At 47.4% G+C, this 20,953-nt stretch overlaps 1 protein-coding gene across 4 annotated transcripts in view; it reads right to left on the reverse strand.

The window, feature by feature from the left end:
• The window catches only part of TSHZ1 (teashirt zinc finger homeobox 1), a 106,257-nt gene that overhangs the window by 36,805 nt on the left and 48,499 nt on the right, over positions 1–20,953 (reverse strand). For all 4 annotated transcript variants that reach the window (XR_012945283.1, XM_032960740.2, XM_076069621.1 and 1 more), the window contains one exon: positions 10,339–13,990. Coding sequence is in view for 3 of the 4 variants with exons in the window: in XM_032960740.2 (XP_032816631.2) it covers positions 10,344–13,990 (3,647 nt within the window). In the remaining variant the exon portion in view is untranslated. The remainder of the gene's footprint in view (positions 1–10,338; positions 13,991–20,953) is intronic.

Consider the following 20,953-nt stretch of genomic DNA (forward strand, 5'->3'; position numbering starts at 1 on the left):
ACAAAACACAAACTCGTCAGTTTGATGCACGGTCCCTGTTTGTTGCTGTTGCTATATTCTGTCCACTGCAAGATGCTTCTAACCCTTTAATCGTCATTTTTAAAAAAAAAATCAGCTCAGATTTTCACGATTTCTCAACAACGTGAACGTGAAGAATTTAAATCACTTCCAGTAACAATAACCACGGGAAAGCCTCCGCGTCTAGCTTCGCTCCAGCATGTTGCAGCAGACATGATTAGGTCAATTGGAGTCCATTCCCCAGTAGCATACTCGTTCCCCTCCCCACAGCTGTATTGCGAACAAATTTGAGCGGCCCCAACACTAGACTCTGACCACCCCTTCCACCAGCAGCCCACACACACCCCACCAGGTCCTTCAACGACTACCTCCCCACCTACTCTGTCCTGAACTGCCCAACCCCACCCTGTCCCGCTTCTCCATACCCCCTCCACCCCCACCCCCCTCATTGCCCTCCCTCGGAATAGCAAAGCGATCCGTCACGGGAGGCTACCGCTGAGCCTCGTGTTACGGAAAGCAGGAGGAGCTCACCGACTGGCCGACCAGCCCTCGGGCTCGCTAACACCCATCGTCACCAGTGCGGCTACAGTTATTCATTTCCATGCTGAACTTTGTTTGACCCCCCCCCTCTCCTCCCAACTACAGGCTTAACCTCGCGCACCGAGCAAAGGGCTGCAGGGATTATAAGAAAGGGTACCGGGGGTGCACACTGGCTCATCGAAAAATTAACTCCAATAAACAGCGCTTCCTGTTTAATGGTCCGCAATTAAAGTGTGGTGGTTAAAACCTAGCCGATCCTAAAAACAACTAAACGGGTTGTCTTCCTTGATTACCTCGTGCGAAAAGGGGTCCACCTCAAAAGTTTAGCTCGCCGATTGAAATGTGTTACAACGAGCGATGTCGGAAATCGACGTCGACTGTCGTCGACCCCAGAGGGGAGCGGGCGCACGGCACTAAGTGCGCCCGCTCGTTCACACGGGCGAGCGCACTTAGTGCGTTAAAATGAAGACTTAACAGGAAAATGAATACATCACAACAAGTGGGAAACTGCCAAAAGGCTCTCCCCAAAAAAATGGGGGGGTAGGGCATTAAAATACTTTCATCAAACAGCTACGGTCACATTAGTCCTGCTTTGCAGCGATCACTTACAATAGCGTTAAGGGGTTGGGCTGATCAAAGGCTGCTTGGCATCTGCGCCATTGGGGGCAATGCAGCCAAAACGATGGCCCGGCCAGGAGAGAAAGGGGGGCGGGGGAGGGGGGCAACAACGGAGATGGAAGTGGTGGGGAATATGACATTATGGCAAGCACGGTTAATTTGGCCATTCCGTCGTTAACAACAGTCCACTTCTCCTCAAGGGGGTGTCGTGGGATATTTAAAGTCCCCAAAGCAGACGGGATCGTGGGTTAAACATCCCGTCTGAATAGCGCGAGGCACCGGGGCTCGACTGGAAGGCCCGCGATGGCATTCCGTAGGCATGGCAGAGTGCATCAAGCCGCCGTGTCCCAGAGAGGCGACTTTCTACGGCCTCTCTGCGGCCCTCCCTACGATGGCGTTCAAACACCGCCGGACAAAAGGCATCGTCACCAACGGCAAAAGTGAGAATATTGTTGAGGATTGATCGGGGTTACAAGCCGAGTGCAGCCAAATGGCAAAAATAGTGGGACGGCGTTGCACTGCAATTGGATTGAATAACCTGTGTTAAATCATCGGAATTGAGAGCATTCCTTATATCGTGTGCAGCATCACATCCCTCTACATAAACATAGCATTAGGCCTTATAACATTTGGTACTGGATTCATATGCTTCATGAAACTTTTATCTTTTTTTTTTCCCCGATCAAAAGTCACCCGTCGCACTATTAAAGTCAAGCTGCTTATTAATACAATAAATGTTTATCCTCTGATAGTTATCAAAAAGTAATCTCTATTCATAAAGCCTTTCCCAACCGTCGCGTTTTGTGAACATAAAAGGCACGAGTCGGTGGAAGGCGCTGCAGCTGCCGCGCTTTCAATCTCTGCCATGGGGGGGGGGGGGGGGGGTCTACAGTCAGTAATCTAAACAAATCACCGCTCAAAACGCGAAGGATATTTATGTATTTTAAATCATATTCATATTTCAAACACCGCCGCGAAAAATGGCCCGCTAACAGACTTGCAAAATAGCAGTTGCCGATCGCTATTGATATACGTTACAACAAAACGTATCTTCCACATCTTTTGTCACACATTAATGGCAAAAAAAAATGTGCACGCTATCCGTAACTTAACTTTCTATTTTTCTAAACATGATTGGGGAGGGGGGGGGGGTAATTAGCTTCAGTAACCGACTGAAATGCTCTCGAGGTAAATGTTACCAACAAAAACATACGAATCTGATTGCATCTAAGCCACATTGGCCTCCTATCTGAAGTGAGTTTAGCAGAAAGATTTCAGGCATGTTTTTCAACATCTCAAGTGTGATATGAATCCAAAAAAATAAATGCCTTTTCACAGTGAATTTTTATGCCCTGCTCTGCATGTGCGCGTGCGTGCGTGCGTGTCAGCTCCCAGTGCAAGGGACGTATGGATCCCAACCCGTCACAATTTTGCTCAAACATGCAATGTGGGGAGAATGAGTGCAGAAAGATTCCTTGAATTTATTTTAGCACAATCTGACTGACAAGCACGATTCATAATTCTTTCACTCAAAGCCCATTTTCTGTTACTCTATACCCTCTTGTGTCGTCTTGCATAGCACAGAGGTCCTCCACAAGTCTTTTCCACTCAGCGGTCCGCAGGTAATGTATCGTACCGGCTGTGATCATTTCCGTAATCGCATACATTTCGTGTGCCGTAAAACAAAACCAGCAAGCAGCCGGTGCGGACCGTACGTCTGCAATTTGAACAAACCCGAGTTGGGAGTGTTCGCTCCTTGTAAGTACCCGTCTTCCTTTTATTTTCTGGGTTCACCCAAAAAAGATAAACGTGGCAAAAAGCATTGCTTGCTAAATTATTAACAGCGCTATAGGCGAATAATGCTCACTACCTTTCATAACCTACTTAATAAAAAAAAAACAAATGAATAAAGGTCCATCGTGGTTGTGTAACGGCGGGCATTTTTTGGTAGGCGAATGGTTACGTGCCGTCGATTCGCACCAACTTTTAACGTATTCATGCGCTTAAAACGGTTGCATTAAGGTGAATTCCAAGTTACTTTCCGTCCCTTATAATTTCATTCAAGCTTGAGCATTACCGGAACTGTGATGTGCACCCATCTTTTTCCCCCCACTGCTGCTGCATTATACAGCGAGTTTAACTGAACCTCAGAACATTTAACCCTGAAGTGGCCTTTGGAGCATTGTAAAAACGGCAACATGTGCTGTAAGCTGAACATTATGTCAAAGTCGGAAATCAATTATAGTAACACAGCCATGCAATATTTATGCACCTTGTAATTACAGTAACAACCAGCTGTCTTCAAGAGCTCAATTTCAACGGCTAACAACTGCGGGCGTCAACAACGGGACAGTGTGCGTCCCAAATAACTCTGCATTATACCGATAATGCCCGGATAATGGTCGGGCGTATTAGGGATGTTGTACTGCGCATCAATTGAACCCAAACAAAAAAAAAGTGTCCCAAGTTAGAAAGTGCTTTGCGGAATCTGCTTTCCCTGTGGGGCAGTATTTCGTGCGGTGGAAAGATCCCAGGGCTTTTCAGCAGTTTTTTTTATTGCTTTCTCCCCCCCCATCTCTTTACCGCCTCCGGGGCCAATCTATGGCTCTTGCGGCTAATAGGCAGATTTGTCGTAAGCTATTCTATTTTCGGCGGTGTGACTGGCAGCCTCGGATGCTGCAAACTGTCTGCCTTCTTCTGAACTTGTCAGCGCTTAATTGAACACTTGGAGACTACCGTCTTGGCAAGTGGTGCGCACCGGTCAATCGCGGCGGGAAACTCTTCTCCCCGCCACGAGTTCCGACTCGCCGGAGCCAAAGCTGCCATGGAGCGGTCGTCGCTGAGCGCTCTCGGGAAGCGGCGGCCCGTCTGCTTTGTTTGGGTCAACAGCTCGCGTCACTTGCACCTCGATACGGGGGGGGGGGGGGGGGGTAGGGGGGTACAGGATTTCTCTCCCCCCTTTCCCCACAACTTTAATCTACTGTCACCCCCCCCAACCTGCTTGTCCTCAAAACCAGTACTAGCAGAGTCCTTTGAATTATAGAAAGCTGAAGGATGTTTGCCAAGAAGGCACAGGCATTTTTTCTTTGACATCACTCGCCCCCTCCACCCCCCCCCCCCCCCCCCCCCAGATCCGTCGAACACAGAAGATGCACAATCACTTGTTAGATCTCGTGGTCTTTAGTCAAATCAAATACACTCCAACAACCGAATTTCTTAATACCAGTCGCGTGTACCTGGCAGACAACTTTCCGCAGTGCAACAATGTGACAACGTGTGGACAACGCGGGAGATCAAACTCATCCTGTCACGTCCGTTTCCTTGAGCTGCCAAGGCTTTTCCCCCCCTCCCTCCACTTTCCCCACTGTTTGCCTGCTTCCTGTCAATAAAACTCCGAATAATCGCGATGTGCTCACGGGCCCACAATAATAATACAAAAACATGCAGGAATTAAGAAGCCATCAGCGGTGAAAAACTACACATGGAATTTTAAATGATGTTCATTACAAGGCTGACAGTAGGCTTGTGTGCGAGCTCTGCTAGAGGCCACTCTGTCTGCATGCAAGCCTGGCTGCCGTGGCCATTCATGCATGTTGTGCTCCGCACTGACAAGACATGATGAGTTGTGCGTGATCTTCCTCTTTTATTTATCCACAAAACCCTTTCCCGTCTGGACCGGCCTGATTCATCTTTGTGTTCTGCCTCGCAAAAAGGGGAAAGAAAAAAAAAGAAACGAAGATCGGAAGGACGATAAATGTGGCCTCGTCGGACGCTGCCACATTGGCTCCCAGCAAATGAAGAGATTTTTTTTGTTAACGAGCTTGGAATTTTCTTTTTCCATTTGCAAATTGTAATTTAATATTTAAATATTTCAACGGAGATTTTTTGACAGGACTGGCCGAAAGCGATACATTTAAACAACACTATTCGGTGTTGACTTTAGGACACCGATGAAATGTCAATACTGAAGATATTCGTTCAACCACCCCCTAGCCCTTGGGTGATACTGAGATGTTACACGATAAGTGACCAGCGGGCTGGAACGGGATAGTGCCCAATGTCTCCAGCCATTCCCATGTGCCTCAAACTGCCAGCTCCCCGTATCAGACCGCCGTTTAATTAATTGATCGGCCAATACGATCATCGTGTCCTTTTGTGGGTTCTTCTTCTTCCACTGTTTGTTAAACATGGCGCTGCCGCCGTTAAGCAGCTGATGCAAAGTGTCAGAAGACGTGCAAGGGAGGACCGCACGAGAAACTGTCAGCGGTGCTAACGCGCGCGAACACAAGCCCATCACGTGCGATCCTGACTTAAATAAGAACCCATACAGATGATGAAAAAGTCCTTGCCTTAACATTGAATCTAGTTAATATCAACTGCTATAGAAGGCTCTTCCTTTGTAAGGGGATAAGCCTATTACCGCTTATACACTGTTATCCTACGGTTGATAACCTCATTAGCTTGTCACATATCGATCCAGACCCTAACCCCCATTGCCACCAAGTCCACCCTCCCCCCACTCCTTGCTCAGAGTCCACTTCACAAGCTCCATCAGAGATTTCAATCTTGTGCTCTCCCACTCCAAATCGAGGGCAATAAATTAGGCAAATTGCACTTTTACTCTAAACTATATATGGCCGATCGGCTGAATTCAAATGGACTCAAAATGCAAAAGGCTTCTAATGTCAGCACCTGCTGCTTGTTGCAGTGTGTGCGAAAGGTGTTAACCGCGATGTGGCTTCCAGCACTGTGATTATCTCTTTCCGATAATGCAACCGCAGACATGCAAAAAAAATACTCCGTGACAGCACAATAAACTTTCCGAGGCACTGCCTGGTCATGCATAATTGATGATTTTAATATGTTCAGCGAGCTGCGAACGCTCTGCCGACCAAATTATCAATGCAAAAAAGAAATTATTGTGGAATATTTTATGCCTGCGTGATGAGCAATGATGATGACTCCTCATTTGCAGCGGCAGAAGGCAGGGGGAGATGGTGTCAGCTCATTAGAATACTGAGTGCGCCATTTGCGCTTGATCTTTCTGCATGGCGTGAGTTCTCAGTCGGTTGTCAATTAACACTGACAATAACTTAGAAATTGGTCGGATGAGGCTGCGAGCGGGCACAGCTCGACAGCGCTGTCACACTGCGCATGCAGGCGGACGGGCGAGCCGTGGGGAGGGGCGGTCGGTGCGGGGGGGGGGGAAGGGGTCAGGCACTCCGGAGGTTAGGAGGAAGTGACGAACTGATCTGACAGCTTTCGTCTGCGGCGCTGGCCATTAGTCCAGAGTAAGCAACGTCCTCGTTTAATAGAGCCGGCTGATTTGTGGTTAACTTCTGTAGCCCTCGCCCAATTTCATATCTGCCCAAAATGAAGCTCGCCTCAATAGCAGGTGTATTTCACAGCTCAGATACACTAACATTACAGGGTAAACACGCTAACGGATCCAAATTGATTTGCTGGAGCATTAACCCCTTGTTAGACTGGGTCACCCTCCTGTGTAAATGCTTAAGGATCCAAACCGGGTGTTGGTGCTTAATTCGAACGACCGGATGTTTTTTTTTTAATCCTTCTTCCAACGTGACAAGACGATCCATGCCTCGTTTTTTTCATTCTCTCATTCGTGGGGGTTGCGGTAAAAATAAATACAACTTTGCCACTTGAAAGGGCACAAACTTTAGGCATGCAAATGCGTTTTGTTTTAAATTAAATTTGTATTTTGAAACGAGGTTTATTTTAATTAGGCTAAAGAAAAAACACATCGGTAATACATTACCTAATCTTGTTTATTTCATATTAGTCTAAATGTACTTAAGGTATACAAGAGCTCTGAGAATCCAATTTAGCAATTTGATCTAAAAAGCCTGGGTTTTATATGAAGGTACTTAAGCTCATTTTCTAACTAAATTGCTTGTTTTAATATACAATATCTCTCACTGGAGGCAACCCATTTAGTAACCAAATGTTGTAAAATTAACTGTCTACAATTTCAATGTTTTAATTATAATTGGTGCATCACACCAGTAATTGTCACTAAGCTACTAGCTATTAAAGATAATCACTTTAAAACTTTAACATCCATATATACAAGACACTGTCTTATAGAAAAGTCATTATTGCGCACATACACTCACGGCATTTTTTAAGCCGACGGGACACATCTGTGTGTGTGAGCACGTGAGCATGCATTTGTTCGTAAGTCTTTTTTTTTGTTCTACAAAAAACAGTAACACGGCGAGATGGTTAACAGATAAGGGAGTTAAGAGATCAAAAGGAACTTGAACCATAAACTGCTGAAAGATGTTAACATTTTTTTTGTAGCACAGATGTCCTTGATAATTATTGGATGCTGGGCTTGAGACTTGAAGTGTTTATGGATGTTTTTCATGAAGCTATTCATTCACACAGGATTTCAAAGATGATGCAAATTACCTCTGACTGGTATTTAAAACTGACAAATACCACTTACTCTTGATGTGTTAAATCGTTCCTTTTAAGTCATTGGTGCATAAAATGTGAAGAAAAATTGTCAAATCATACCGATGATACTGAACTTGTCACGAGAGAGCTCTTTTTTGCCTAACCATGGAATTACAACCCAAGCAATCTGGCTCCAGACCAATGCATTTTAAGGAAATTTGCAAGCATTTCGGAAAACCTAATATTCTGATTATGTAAATTGGGAAGGTACTATATTATATTCTACTTTTTCTCTTGTTTATTTACTGTCAAGCGGGTACACAACAACCTTTTGTTGAGCCCTGCATACAGTGTTGTAAAGTGCTAGCGATAAAATAATGAAAGAAACGAATTAAACCAATTTTTTTTTCACGTGGAAAGATCACGCAATTTAGTTTTAACAACCACATTAGAGACACCATTCTATTTGTATAAAACTATACCACCTGCTCTGCAAGGTTTCACATTTAAAGTATTTAATGCAGCTTTGATTTAAAAAAATATATTACAGGGAAAATTTCTAGCAAAAATCAGTTCTGTATTTTATCTGTACAGTATTTTTAATTGTGACGTGCACTGGATGTATAAAAGGTCTAAATGATTTCTGGATTAAATGAGCAATAAAGGCGATGGTGGAAATTTCTCATTCCTATGGTGGGGGCGAGGCTATCCATAGGACAACCAGTGTTGATTTCCCCACAAATTGGCACCTCTTTTAATCACACTGGAGGGATGATGGGCCCATGTCAACCACTAGACAGGATTTTAAATCACAGCCTTCTCTGTTTGCAAGCCGCTCGCTCTATCGCTGCACCACCTGGGCATTTGGCGCTCTCAATATATATCTCTCTGTGCATTGCCACAATATGGCAGTGATGTTTCAATTAATAATCTGGGGTTCATTGTAGTCTCCTAACATCAACAGAAACTCTCGATTATCCTAATTATTTGGTGATGCTGCATTGGCAGTATGACATAAATAACTGAACACATTCCTCAATAACAGTGCCTTTAAAGGAAAACAATATATATAAAATAGGTAACGTTTAGGACAATGGCCCTTCTTTCATGGCACATGAATAGAAAGTCCAGAGGGATAGTGGCTAAGAGCCGGAAACTGCACTTTACACCGTAGGAGTCCTGATGAACATAAAAAAAATTTTTAAATCCTTGAATGTGTGTATCTGCCGGTCGAGTCACCCTTGTACAAGATAGCTCAATGGGCTTTACACTTCCGATTCGTCCGATTCGGTCCTCTTGACCCTCGCTGATTCGCATGTCCATGTTCACCAATCGTCTCCGCCCAAGTGTTCGGACGCGCCAGGCGACCGGTAAACACGTCCCACCGCGACGCAAATGAAGACAGACGATCTTAATTACGAACAAAAAAACTCGCCACACGCATTCGTCAATAACACTGCCCTAAAAGTAAATTATACACATAATAGGTTAACGTTCCAGGCAATGGGCCTTGCTCACGGCAGAGCGGGAAGAGCAATATCGACGAATGCATAGAGTTTGTTGCTTGTGCTCACGTGCCACTCCCAATGCGTGTACGACAATTTTGTTTCATTTTAATCAGCGCTAATACACACAAACACGCACGTGTACGCACGTTAACGTGTACGCACGTTAACGTGCGTACACGCACGCAAATGCACGTACACGCGCGTAAATGCACGTACGCACACAGGCGCGCAAGATCTCGATCTTAATTTGAAGCAAGCAGCGCTATACATCACGTGGAAAGTGTTTACTATTCATCAGGTTCATGCAGCGTGCAACAACTTAATATGCATTTGATCAGGGGAGATTGGTAAAACGTGGAAATGTGGGCGGTGGTGGGGTCAAGGCACGCAGCATAAAATACCGGAATCAAAAATCCCCACAATGTACACCTCCTGCCATTATAACAATTTAGCGGGGTGCACGCAAAGTCAAGTTCTGGGGTGGAGGCCACCCATTTCCCTTTGATAACAGATGACACCCGATATGAAAATGACTTAAACAAATTATTAAATCCTCGACAATTTTTTTCTTGCGTCACATAATCAAAGGGAGATATAATCTAAGGCAGCAGCAGCAAGTGTAAGCGAGTTTGTAAAATAATTCAAGTTTTTTTTTTTGCTACATTTACAAGAGGGTAAAAACAACAACAAAATCCCCTAAAACGAATTTAGCGATGCTTTAAGTGAATTTGTTTTCGTGGTTTGTCCCTGCGTGGCGGGGCAGGTGAGAGGTGACGTGAGCCCAGGGTGGGCTCTGTGCGGCACCAATAGCCCAGAGGTTGTTAACCTCCTTCAAAACTGCATGTCCATTCAATTGTCCCCGTGCTTAATTGCAACCGCACGCTACTTATTCAGGCTTACGAGGAAAAGCGGCGATTTGTGGTGGGTTTCAATGCTCGTAATGATCACAGTTAGCGGAGTAGCGAGATTTACCCTGCGCGTGCAGCCCCAATGCACTTAGCGCTTTTATCCTGAACACAAAGAGTAAAAAAAAAAGAGCGTTTGTACAGTTATTCACGTGCTATTTGAGGCCTAATTGAGCCAAATACAAATTGAAATATGGGTACAAATGTAAGTTTATTCTATCCAAGTTTTGCGAAAGGTAATTTAAACGTTTAGTCAACAAAAAAGCTTTTTTCGCTGGCCGCACTCGCCCACCGCGCTCGCCCCGTCAAACCTTACGGACGCTCACCTGTGCTACGGTTTCTCGAGCTCGGTCACGTACAGCAGGTGATCCTCGGGGGACTTGCCGTGAGCCTTGCTCAGGTGAAGCTTGACGGCGTGGCGGCTCGCAAAGCTGCGACTGCACAGCTTGCACTGCAGCGTCACCCCCGTCACGTCCTCCTCCGAGCCGCCCGCCAGCAGCGACGGGGACCGCGCCAGCGGCAGCTTCGGAAGCATCATCTGCTCGCAGATCTGGTCCGCCGAGATCCTCGACAGGTCCCTCAGGTGAAAGCCCAGGTGGGTCTCCAGGTGGCTGACGTACGTCGAAGGAGTCCTGAACTGAGAAGCACAGTCGTTGCAGTAGAACACCGGGTGGCCAGTGTCCATGTGCTTCAGGAACTTGGTGCCGCCGGTCCTCCGCAGCTGGTACTTGACGTTGGCCAGCCAGTGGCTGATGGTGGTCATGCCGAGCCCCGTGAACTTGCTGATGTGCGCCCGGTCCTGCGGGCTGAGGTCCGAGATGACGTACTTGCCCTCAGGCGTCTGGTGGAGGCAGGCGACGAACTGCGCCTGCAGGATGAGCAGGTGCTGCGGGTTCCAGTTGGACTGGCGGCCCTTGCGTTTGTGCGTGGAGGATACCTCCTCCACCTCCTCCAGCGTGCTGCTGCTAGCGTCCGTTTCCGAGCGCTCCGAGGTGGTGCTCGCCGGGGTGGGCGGCTTGGGAGTCAGCCGCCCGGTCAGGTTCTTCACCATGTCCGACATGTCCGAGAGCGCGTTCTCCCCCGACGCGGACGGCGACATCAGCACCCCCGGTGCCGGCTTCGGGCTCTTTGGCACCTTCTTGGACTTGGTCAGGTCGATGGGCTGATCGAGGTTCGTCTGGTAGTAGCACCTCTCGACCTGGTCCGAGTTTCTGCTCTGCAAGGCGGGCGCCGACACCAGCTTGTCCAGCATGCCGCTGCTCATCTTGTACAGCATCGCCATCGGGTCCGGGACGGGCAGCGGCGGCTTCGATATCTTCCCCAAGTGGAGGTTCATTATCGACTGCAGCGCGCTCAGCGGGTTGACGAGAGACTCCTCCGAAGGGTGGTCAGTGATGATGTTCAAGCTGCTGCTCTTCTCCACCGCGATCTCCTTCTTCACATTCGTCCCGTTTTTAAAGAGTTCGTTTCTGGCGCTGCCGTTCGCCGAAACCTTCTCCGCGGGTTTTTTGCTCGCGATCTGCTGCCGGAGCTCCCTCTTCGAGTCGTGGCTGTCGTCGCTCCGGCACGGCGAGGAGGCTTCCGAAACCGAGGACGGAGACTTCACCTCCGTCTTGATTTTCTTGCCCTCCACCTTCTTGAGGTTCTCGGAAACCTTCTTGACGAGCTCCTCCATCGCGTGGACGTTGTTCTTGAGCGGTGGCGGCGAGCCGGCGGGCGGCGTCCGGCTGCACGAGACGGGCGCCGCCGAGCCGGCCTTGGGCGCGAGCGGCTTCACGTTGGCCCCGTACGCCGGCTTCAGCGGAGTTTCCTGCGCCGGGTTTTGAATGACGGACTTCACGGCCCCCGGCAGCTGGTACGCGGCGTGGATGCTGGGGTAGCCGCCCCAGGTCGGCGTGCCATTCTGCGCCTTGTTGATGGCCGAAGCCACGGTGTTCTCCAGCGACTTCAGGATGTCCAAGCCCGTCGCGGATGTGTCCTCGAGATCCTCCTCCCGGAGATACTGAGACGAGAGGTCGTAGTCCTTCCTCTCCCTTTTCTCCTTTTTCTCCTTGTCGCTTTTCTCCTTCTCTTCCTTCTTCTCCTCCTCCTCCTGCTGCTGCTGCTGCTGCTGCTGCTCCACCTCCATTTTGAGCTCCTTGTCCTCGATCTTCAGCTCCTCCATGGAGAGCTTCTCCGACGAGTTCACCGGCGACACGGCGGAGGGCGGGGGTGACCTCGCCGGAGATGCCAACGGCTTGACGGGCGAGCTCGGCGGGGACAGCGCCAGCTTCGGTGGAGAGTCAGCGGGGCACGGCGCGTGCCGGCCGCTCGCGCCGGGAGGCGACATCACGGGCTGCGCGCTCGTCCTGGACGGGGAGAGAAGCGGTTTGGACGAAGTGCTGGACGGGGAGGAGAGCGGCTTGGCCGGGGAATTCGCCGGGGTTATGTGAGCGTGCGAGATGTTGGTCGGGGGCAACGGGACAGACTGGATCTTCACCTCCGCCAGCGGGTCAAAGATCACGTGCTTTCCCTTCTTAATGTTGGAGTTGGTGACTTTCATGAAGTGTCCCGTCACCATCATGTGGGCGGTGAGCTGCTGCAGCGTGTCGTGGGAGCTGCCGCACTCCATGCACTTCAGAATCTGTGACTTTTTCGCCTCGAACTGCCAAGCGTAGCTGGCGCCGTTTTGGTAGCCGTACCGATTGTTGGGCGTCACGTAAGGGTTGGAGGACTTCTGAGACATCCCCGCGGCCGAGTCGGACGAGCCGGTGACCATGTTGGCGTGGCCACCCCGCGTGTCGGGCGTGCTCGCGAGGAGCGGGTCCATGTAAGGCCTCTTCTTCATGGCCGGCGTCAGCTTGGACGACGTCACGGCCGACACGGGCTCCTTGAGCGGAACCTTCTGGTAGTGCTTGGTCTTAATCATGTGCACGCTGAGGTCCTGCAGCGACTCGAAGGAGTGGCCGCAGTACATGCACTTGAGCACCTTCTGCGCCTCCTCCTTGCCCTCCATCTCCATGAGGGAGCGCTTGCGTGGCTTGGACCAGCGCCGGGTGCTGCTGCTGTCCTTGTCGTGGTTGTCGTCCCTGTAGTGCCCCGTCTCGTTCATGTGCACTGTCAGCTCGACGAGCGTGTCGTACGCCGCGCTGCAGTCCTTGCAGCGGAACTTGCTGGCGCCCGTGAAGATGGAGCCGTAGATCTTGCCGCTCTGCCGGTACAGCTGCACGGTGCTGAAGAGGCTCGGCTCGTTGTGCTGGTGCGACATGGCGACGGGCATCGTCTGCTGCAGGGACTTCGCCAGCGCCGCCTGGTGCCAGTCGAACCGGTGGTTCGCGGCGTTGCTGGCGCTCGTCGTGCTGCTCGTCGTGCTGCTCGTCGTGCTGCTGTCCGTGTTCACGGTCGTCGGCGCCGCCGCCGCCGCCGCCGCCGCCGCCGTCGCGGTGGAGGCGACGGTGGCGGCGATGGGCTGGTTCAAGCTGTAGCTCAGCGCCGACCAGTAGGGGTTGGCGAGGAGGCTGGCGTACGCCGCCTTCATCTGCGCGAGGCTGTCGGTGGCGTGGCCGACGGGCACCCCGTTCTCCTTCTTCTTCGGCTCCTCCTTGGCGGCGCCGCTCTCGAAGTCGGCCAACCTGTCGCTGGACTCGCTGAACTGCGACTCGCTGTCGGCATCGCGGCTGGACGTCTCCGCTCTGCTCGGGTCCTGGCAGGGGGGCGGCTGCGGGTGGTCCTTGGCTTCCTCCTTGCGGTCCTCCCGGAGCTCCTCTTTGCGCGAGTCGTCCGCCCGCTCGCCAGACTCCTCGCGGAGCTGCGGATCGTCGCGCTCCTTGTCGCGCCGCTGCTCCTTGAGTTCCTCGCCGGCGTCTTCCTCGCCGAGCTCCTCCTTCATCTCCTCGTCCGTGCACTGGTAGTCGCTGGCCGATCCGTCTTCCGTGTCGGCCCCATCGCCCTCCTCCCTCTCGAACTCCCCGGACTTGAGGTCCTCTTCAGAAAGGTACGCTGCGAACGACACACGCACGCACACGTTTAAACGGGCCAAGTTGGAACGTAAGTTAACGTACCAACATCGTTTCTGCAAGAAATATCACGCGTATATATTTACAATCACTATAAAGCACGATAGTAAATGAGAATTCCTCTTGCAAATTATCAATGTTTGGCGCATGTCGTGACGGGTACTGCAAGATCAGACCACGTCCCTCCAGTGCTCGCCGAGCTGCATTGGCTTCTGGTTTCCGAACGAATACGTTATAAGGTCGCACTCATCACGCACAAAGTGATTGCCACAAATGAGTCACAAATGAGCCACAATCCCTCGCTGATTTCATCAAGGAGCATAAACCATCACGCAAACTCCAGTCATCCTCTCAGCGGAATTTGGCTGGCCATCGAACATGATGATCACTGCATCGTGCGCTTTCAGATGCGCTTCTACAGCTCCTCCTTCAGATATTAGGAAGACACTGGAGCTATGCACCTTTAAATCTAGAGTGAAAACTAATTTCTTTAGAACTGCTTTTTGCGTTGAGTTTGTTGTCCTTCCCCCCCGCCGCAGCTCTGATTGGCGCGGTTGGCTACATACGGTGCCAAAGAAGTTCAACATACACGTGTACGTAAATGACCAAAGGTTACAAGTGCAGAGCAATGGAAGTGTTCAGGCGTGGTTCCAGTGTTTGGAGCAACGCATTATGTAACTGCAGCTGGGTTTAAAGGTAAAGAGGTTAAAACATTACAAAGAGTTAAGAAAAGTACATATCAAATTACAAATGTTTTATGTTCAATTGAAGAGATCTTCCAATCCGCCCCAGTATCCACAATTTAATTACACAGACCTTGAAGGAGCATTTGTCACTAAAAAATCTGATCAAGGAACTGTCAGGTAATGCTGAGCTCTCACTCTGTCAATTATTCACTAATGATGAAGCATTCAGCAGGGCAGTGGGGTGTGCATAGAGAGGCCTGCCTGCTAATCTGCCCTGGGCTGGTCACTGCCTGTCCCTGCGCAGAGGTCATTTAAGTGTCAAATAGACAGGTTCTCAGTGGTATTGCTCACGCCACTGTTCGAAAAGGCAAAAAAAATAAAATCCGCGCGGCTCGCCTGCTTCTGCGGCTCGCCGCGAATTCTCGCGTGGCGTGGCGTGCGTGTGCGTGAATGCGTGTGCGTGAATGCGTGTGCGTGAATGCGTGTGCGTGAATGCGTGTGCGTGAATGCGTGTGCGTGAATGCGTGTGCGTGAATGCGTTTTCATGCCGGGACACCGAAAGGAAACGCTTTCTTGGGAAAAAAAAAAGTACCCTACAAAATACTGCATCATCACGGGCGGAAAGAGGCGAACCAATTTGCGCAACTAATAGCCAAGATTATTTTTGTCAATACAATTTTGTCGCAGTCAATGATTCGGTGGCAGTCATTTGTTGCACACTGCTTTCTCCGCAGTGGCAAGAAGCCTTGAACTTGCTCACGTGACAAAACTCTCATCTGACAACCAATCTCCCTTTCTATTTTTGTTTCGCAAATCTCGTTTCCATATTTCTGGGCACCTTAATTTCCCCATGGCTTGCGAGATATTGCAAGCAAATGCCCGCAAGCACTGCTGTCTTATAAACATACACTTTAATTATTGCCATATTTCGATTATTTGCATATTAACCTAAACTTTTGAAAGAAACGCCAACAGAAACTGGATTCAAAACGTCCACACAATGATGTGGCCGACGCAGTGCTCAGCGACGACTCTTTGTGAAGTTAACTCTTTGTGGTTTACTGCGGTGCAGGAACATGCGATGCGTGTTGTAATAAAGCCAAGTGAGAACCCACGAGTCGGAATATCGCTTTAGCAACAAAAAAGGGACCTCGGGTATAATAGCAGAATGGACAGCAAATTAAACGTGAATTGTGAAGAGGGGGTGAAAAGAATATCTGGAGAAAATGATCTTTTTTTATAACAATATAAACCGTTAGTAACACGAGTCTTAACAATGGAATTAAATAACAAAAGACAAGTTATTACTTTCATAAAAGTAAAAATCAAGGGTCGGTGACCGCAATACTGTAAGAAGCCAACTGCCAAATTGACTTACCTATAATAGATGCGCAATCAATGTCCAATTAGTTGTACAAGAGAACCTTGTCTTTGCAAACTTATTGTTCGTATCTTTACAAGAGACTTTCAAGACGTGTACAGAGAATCTTCCTGCTTTGCACCAATTTGTACGTTTTTGTTTTAATGTCCTTGATTATAGTTTCACCAATTTCCACTTGGGTATTTTAGGCTTTACATAAAAAAAATGGTCTTACAATACCCCAGTAATTAAAATGTATGGCCTGGAAAATGTTAGTGCAGCAGTTTGCTCTAAAGATCGACTTTTACCACAGTGCAGAGTTTATCCTCTTCAAGAAAGGAGATGTCCTATACTTTGGACTCCTATCGTGTTTTTATATTGTTTGTTGTTGTAACAAGACGAGGCTCAAAAGAAAGCTGTCTCTGGTGTGGACCAATCAGTTTCAAGGACAATAACATATATTATCAGAGTATGTTTTTTGTTTGCATTCTGACCACAAGTATTGTGGTTAATGCAGACATGTTTCCATGTAAAAGTTTACAGTTTGGCGTTTAACAACTTAACACCTGTTTTGTTGCCAGAAAAAAAAGAGGAAAAACCTATTTTCATGTTCTGACTTGCTCCTCCTTCTGGACATGTGTGAAAACGAGCTTTACAGCTCATCGGATTCCTCCAGTATAAATAAATATTCTGCTGACTCAGCCCATCATCCCTCTGGGTCAACATGAGTAATAGTTTGTGGGGAAGTGAAGAACAGTTATCCTAATGTAGAGCCCTCGCCTCTGTCATAGTCACGTGGAATTTACACCGTTGACTCATCTGAGATGGCCACTGTCTGAATACTTTTATGGGCAACAAATCACTTTGTGACAGATTTTTTTTGTTAAGCATTTGTTTAATAAAGCAACGTCTGGAATGGAGTTCCGAGCCCTCTCGCTCTCTTCAGCAAAGCCCAGGCTTGTTAAACAAAATGCTGCTGGATTACCAGATGTTATTGGCGAGGGCACTCCATGTAAAATAATGCAATCCGTCCAACCCAAAAAAGCAACACTATACACAATCTCATTATACGTTTCCATGGAGCATTATGGGTAAAAACCAATATAAGCGGAACTCCAACGTGAGTCCCCACATAAAGATAAAACACGTTATTTTGAACCACCACGCAAACTCCGATCATCCACGCAGCGGCTTTTGGCTAACCACCGAACACAGACGGTCGCAGCATTGCGCGCTTTCGGATGCGCTTCTGCGGCCGTCTGGAACGCCCTTCCTTCCGATATTAGGAAGCCACTGGAGCTATGCACTTTTAAATCATCTAGATTGAAAACTCATTTGTTTACAAGTGCTTTTGTGTTTAGTTTGTTGTCCTTTCCCCACACTTCCGATTAGCACGGCTGGCTACGGTACGATCCGAAATGAGTTCAACATACACACATACAAATTATTGGCATTCCACACCAATATTCTCAAGCAGCATTTCGTCAGCAGTGAACACGACACTCACCACCAGGTAAATAAGTTACGACTGATGTGAGATGGCTGAAGGTTTAAATTGTAACAAGAAATTATCTTGGTAAAAAACCCATGCCAATTTAACCATCTCTTCACTCATTATTTGCATTTTTTCCCTTCTTGATTGTTATCCTGTTTGAAAAAAGTTAATGATTCAAAAACCCACAACGTCTTAATTATTAACCAAAAACACAATGAAAACACCATAAAACTTTAACTCAACTATAGTTATAGACAAAGTGCCAATGGGCACACTGTTTTCAAGAGAGACCAACTATTTTACAACCAAGATGCACAGAAACCAGACCACCACCAGCACCAGCAGCACTACCAGCAGCACCACCAGCACCAACAGCATCAACTAACCAGCCATGTGGCAATAGTTGCTGTCAGAGCGCTGTGTCTTACTGTATGATAATGATGCATGATTGGTATGAGGCGGAGGAGGAGATGGCAAAACACTCAAGAATGCCGAACCAGAGGCCTGAGTACACATGTGGTGCAGGAAAGAAAAACAAAATGTTTTGGGAGTTTGACATTTTAAAGCAGATTTCTACACCAATGTAAACAAAAAAGAACTCGACACAAAGTCAGTTAAAAGTGGGCCCCAAAAAGAATCAAGCAGGCCCCCCCCCACCCCCCAAAAAATGCACGCCAGGTGTGATTTTTCAAGATCCGTTTACTAACAAATCAAAGACGAGGCTGCATACATGCAAGGCAGCAGGTCAAACTGTTGTGGGAAGGAGACTTAATCTTAAGGTCAGGCGAACCGAGTTTCCGGCTTATATTGACGCCGAGCCTTACAGGAATTTATTTCACGTGATCACACAACAGGGGGCGGTCAATAAATATGAATTTGGCCAACGAATAATTCACCCAAAATGCACCCGATATTGTCACGTCTTGGGAAAGCCATCCCATAGTTGGGGCCAGGTTGCCATAGACCGCCGTGGTGCTGTGCTCTGTGGTGGTGGTGGTCGCCGTCAGCAGGTGGCAGTGCAGCAAAATCACGGTTGTATGCCACCGCAATTTTTGCTCCCCCACCTTCACAAAAACCCTCACTGGCGAATCACGGTGGAAGTGTGGTCCAATAACTCCCAAGACCCACGGGGCATGGGGGAAGCCCTGAAACAGCAGTGGTTTAAAAAAAAAAAGGTAGTAAGTGTACACTCTGCAGAAATGTCAACAAAGTAATAGATTACTTTAACGGATTTGAGCATTGAATATTTTTAACACCCTGCGTCATTTCCCACGTACTAAAATATTAATGTTAGCCCATCACACACATGCTGTTTTAAGCTTGGAAATAGTTTTGCCATCCATTACCCACACGTGATTCTTTTACAACACACACACTGTGGTAACAGCACACAGTAACGGTTCAACAAGCAAGGGAAAATAATCAGGAACTAAAAAAGTACAGGATTTCCAACTCCAGCCCTCGGGGACCATGAGAAGGAAGATCCCCTTGGTTTTAAGTCAACATATGTACATTAAAAAGTCAAAGTGATTTCTTGAGCATTGAGGAAGTGCTCATCTTCTTTTGACAGTCCGTGATCCAGTGGTGGAAATTCCACATTCCTATACCGGGGCAAGATAATCCATACGACAACCTCTGCTGACTTCCCCACAAAGTGGTGTCAATTGTATCGACCCCCAGAGGGATGATGAGCTCAGTGAACACCCCAACCAGAATTTGAACTCACAACTTTCCAGATTGCAAACGGCTCGTGAGACTGCTGAGTCGCTTGGCTAGTCATAAATAAATTAGAGTGAATAATGGCCATGACAGATACGTTCAGTATATAAAAACATGACAATGTCTTTATCTGTTTAACATGTAGACTTCCGTGACCAATATCATCCATAATACAGGTTTTCTTGGGTTAGATCGAGTAAATATAAATGTGTCGTTAAACCCGCCACAGCCAATTAGTAAGGTTTGTTACGTAAACAGAACATGCCAATTCATTACTTGTACAGCACACCGGTGTGTTGGAGAGTAAATCCACAACATCATCAACTTGCATCATGCAAGTTGTAATTACTGGCGAAACGTCGTACTCAGATTGTAAATGTTGCGAATTTACTCTCCAACACACCGGTGTGATGTACCAGTAACGAATTGGCATGTTCGGTTTATGTTACTGATTGGCTGTGTCGGGTGGTGGCGGGTTTAACGACACATTTATATTTACGCGATCTAACCCAAAAAATCCTGTATTATGGAGTGTCTTTATCTGCAACAGACTTGGGGAGAATAGTGGTGTTGACCTTTGACCTTTTTATGTTAAATATAATCCACACCCAGAGTGCCTGGGACTGGATTATGCCTCTATAGCCCCCTGGACATGGTGGATTATGCCAATACTCTATAACCCTCTGGACATGGTAAGGAGTACAAGCAATATTCTTTGGGTCTTTCGGTAAAGTCACATAGATAGGTTCAAAGAAAATAACAAAAAACTACGACGTTTCGATCGCGACACAAGCGGTCGTCGTCACAACGCTTGTGTTGCGATCGAAACGTCGTAGTTTTTTGTTATTTTCTTTGAACCTATCTACGTGACTTTACCGAAAGACCCAAAGAATATGAATTCCTGCAGTCACGAAAGCTTTAAGTCAAGCATAAGCAATATTAAGAGCATACATGCTTATACAGGAATTAAGCAATTTTGTCATATTTTTACCTTCACCTTTAACATCTTTGATGTTAACAAAAAAATTGCTCGCTGCCTTCAATGGCCTTTCATACCACACTAATAATAGAAGGGTACAATGATTTGAACTGCTTTACATCATTGGGTGAGGCAGTTTATTTACATTACCTTTATCTCCAGAAAATTATATTCAAATTTATAAATGACGATTACTACTAATAAAAAAATGATATAATTTTAATTGATTAATCACCGCCACGCTTCTATTTAGTTATAAACATCTGATATTCCGCATTTTAAATTATTAAACTACAGGACGTTCGCTGTAAAAATATTATAGACGTCAAGCAATCGGTGTGGGCTAGGCCTGCCATTTAATAATGGAATTTAAGATTCTAAATCTAAGCGCCACACTTTGATAAATTACACGTCCATTATTAAAACACTCCCGACATTTGTGTGCTAATGAATTACATCTTACATTTCACAGCAAAAATCAGGAGCATAAAACCACCATTAATCTTAAACAGACACAGCAAACCAACCTGAAACCGGTCAAGCCGACGTGCTTCGTATACATTGCCCTCTTGTGCAGTCACCGACCTAACATCAAAACCCTTTAACGCTACACCCAAATGTTTCTGTGGCAATGAGAGCTCAGGGCTCATTTCTGTTTACCTTTTTTTTCCCGCAGGACTAATGGGATAGAAATTTAATCCATCTGT

The sequence above is a fragment of the Petromyzon marinus genome, chromosome 25 (genome assembly GCF_048934315.1).
Source record: "Petromyzon marinus isolate PM22_M1 ecotype Great Lakes invasive population chromosome 25, UKy_Petmar_22M1.pri1.0, whole genome shotgun sequence".
NCBI classification, from domain to species: domain Eukaryota; kingdom Metazoa; phylum Chordata; class Hyperoartia; order Petromyzontiformes; family Petromyzontidae; genus Petromyzon; species Petromyzon marinus.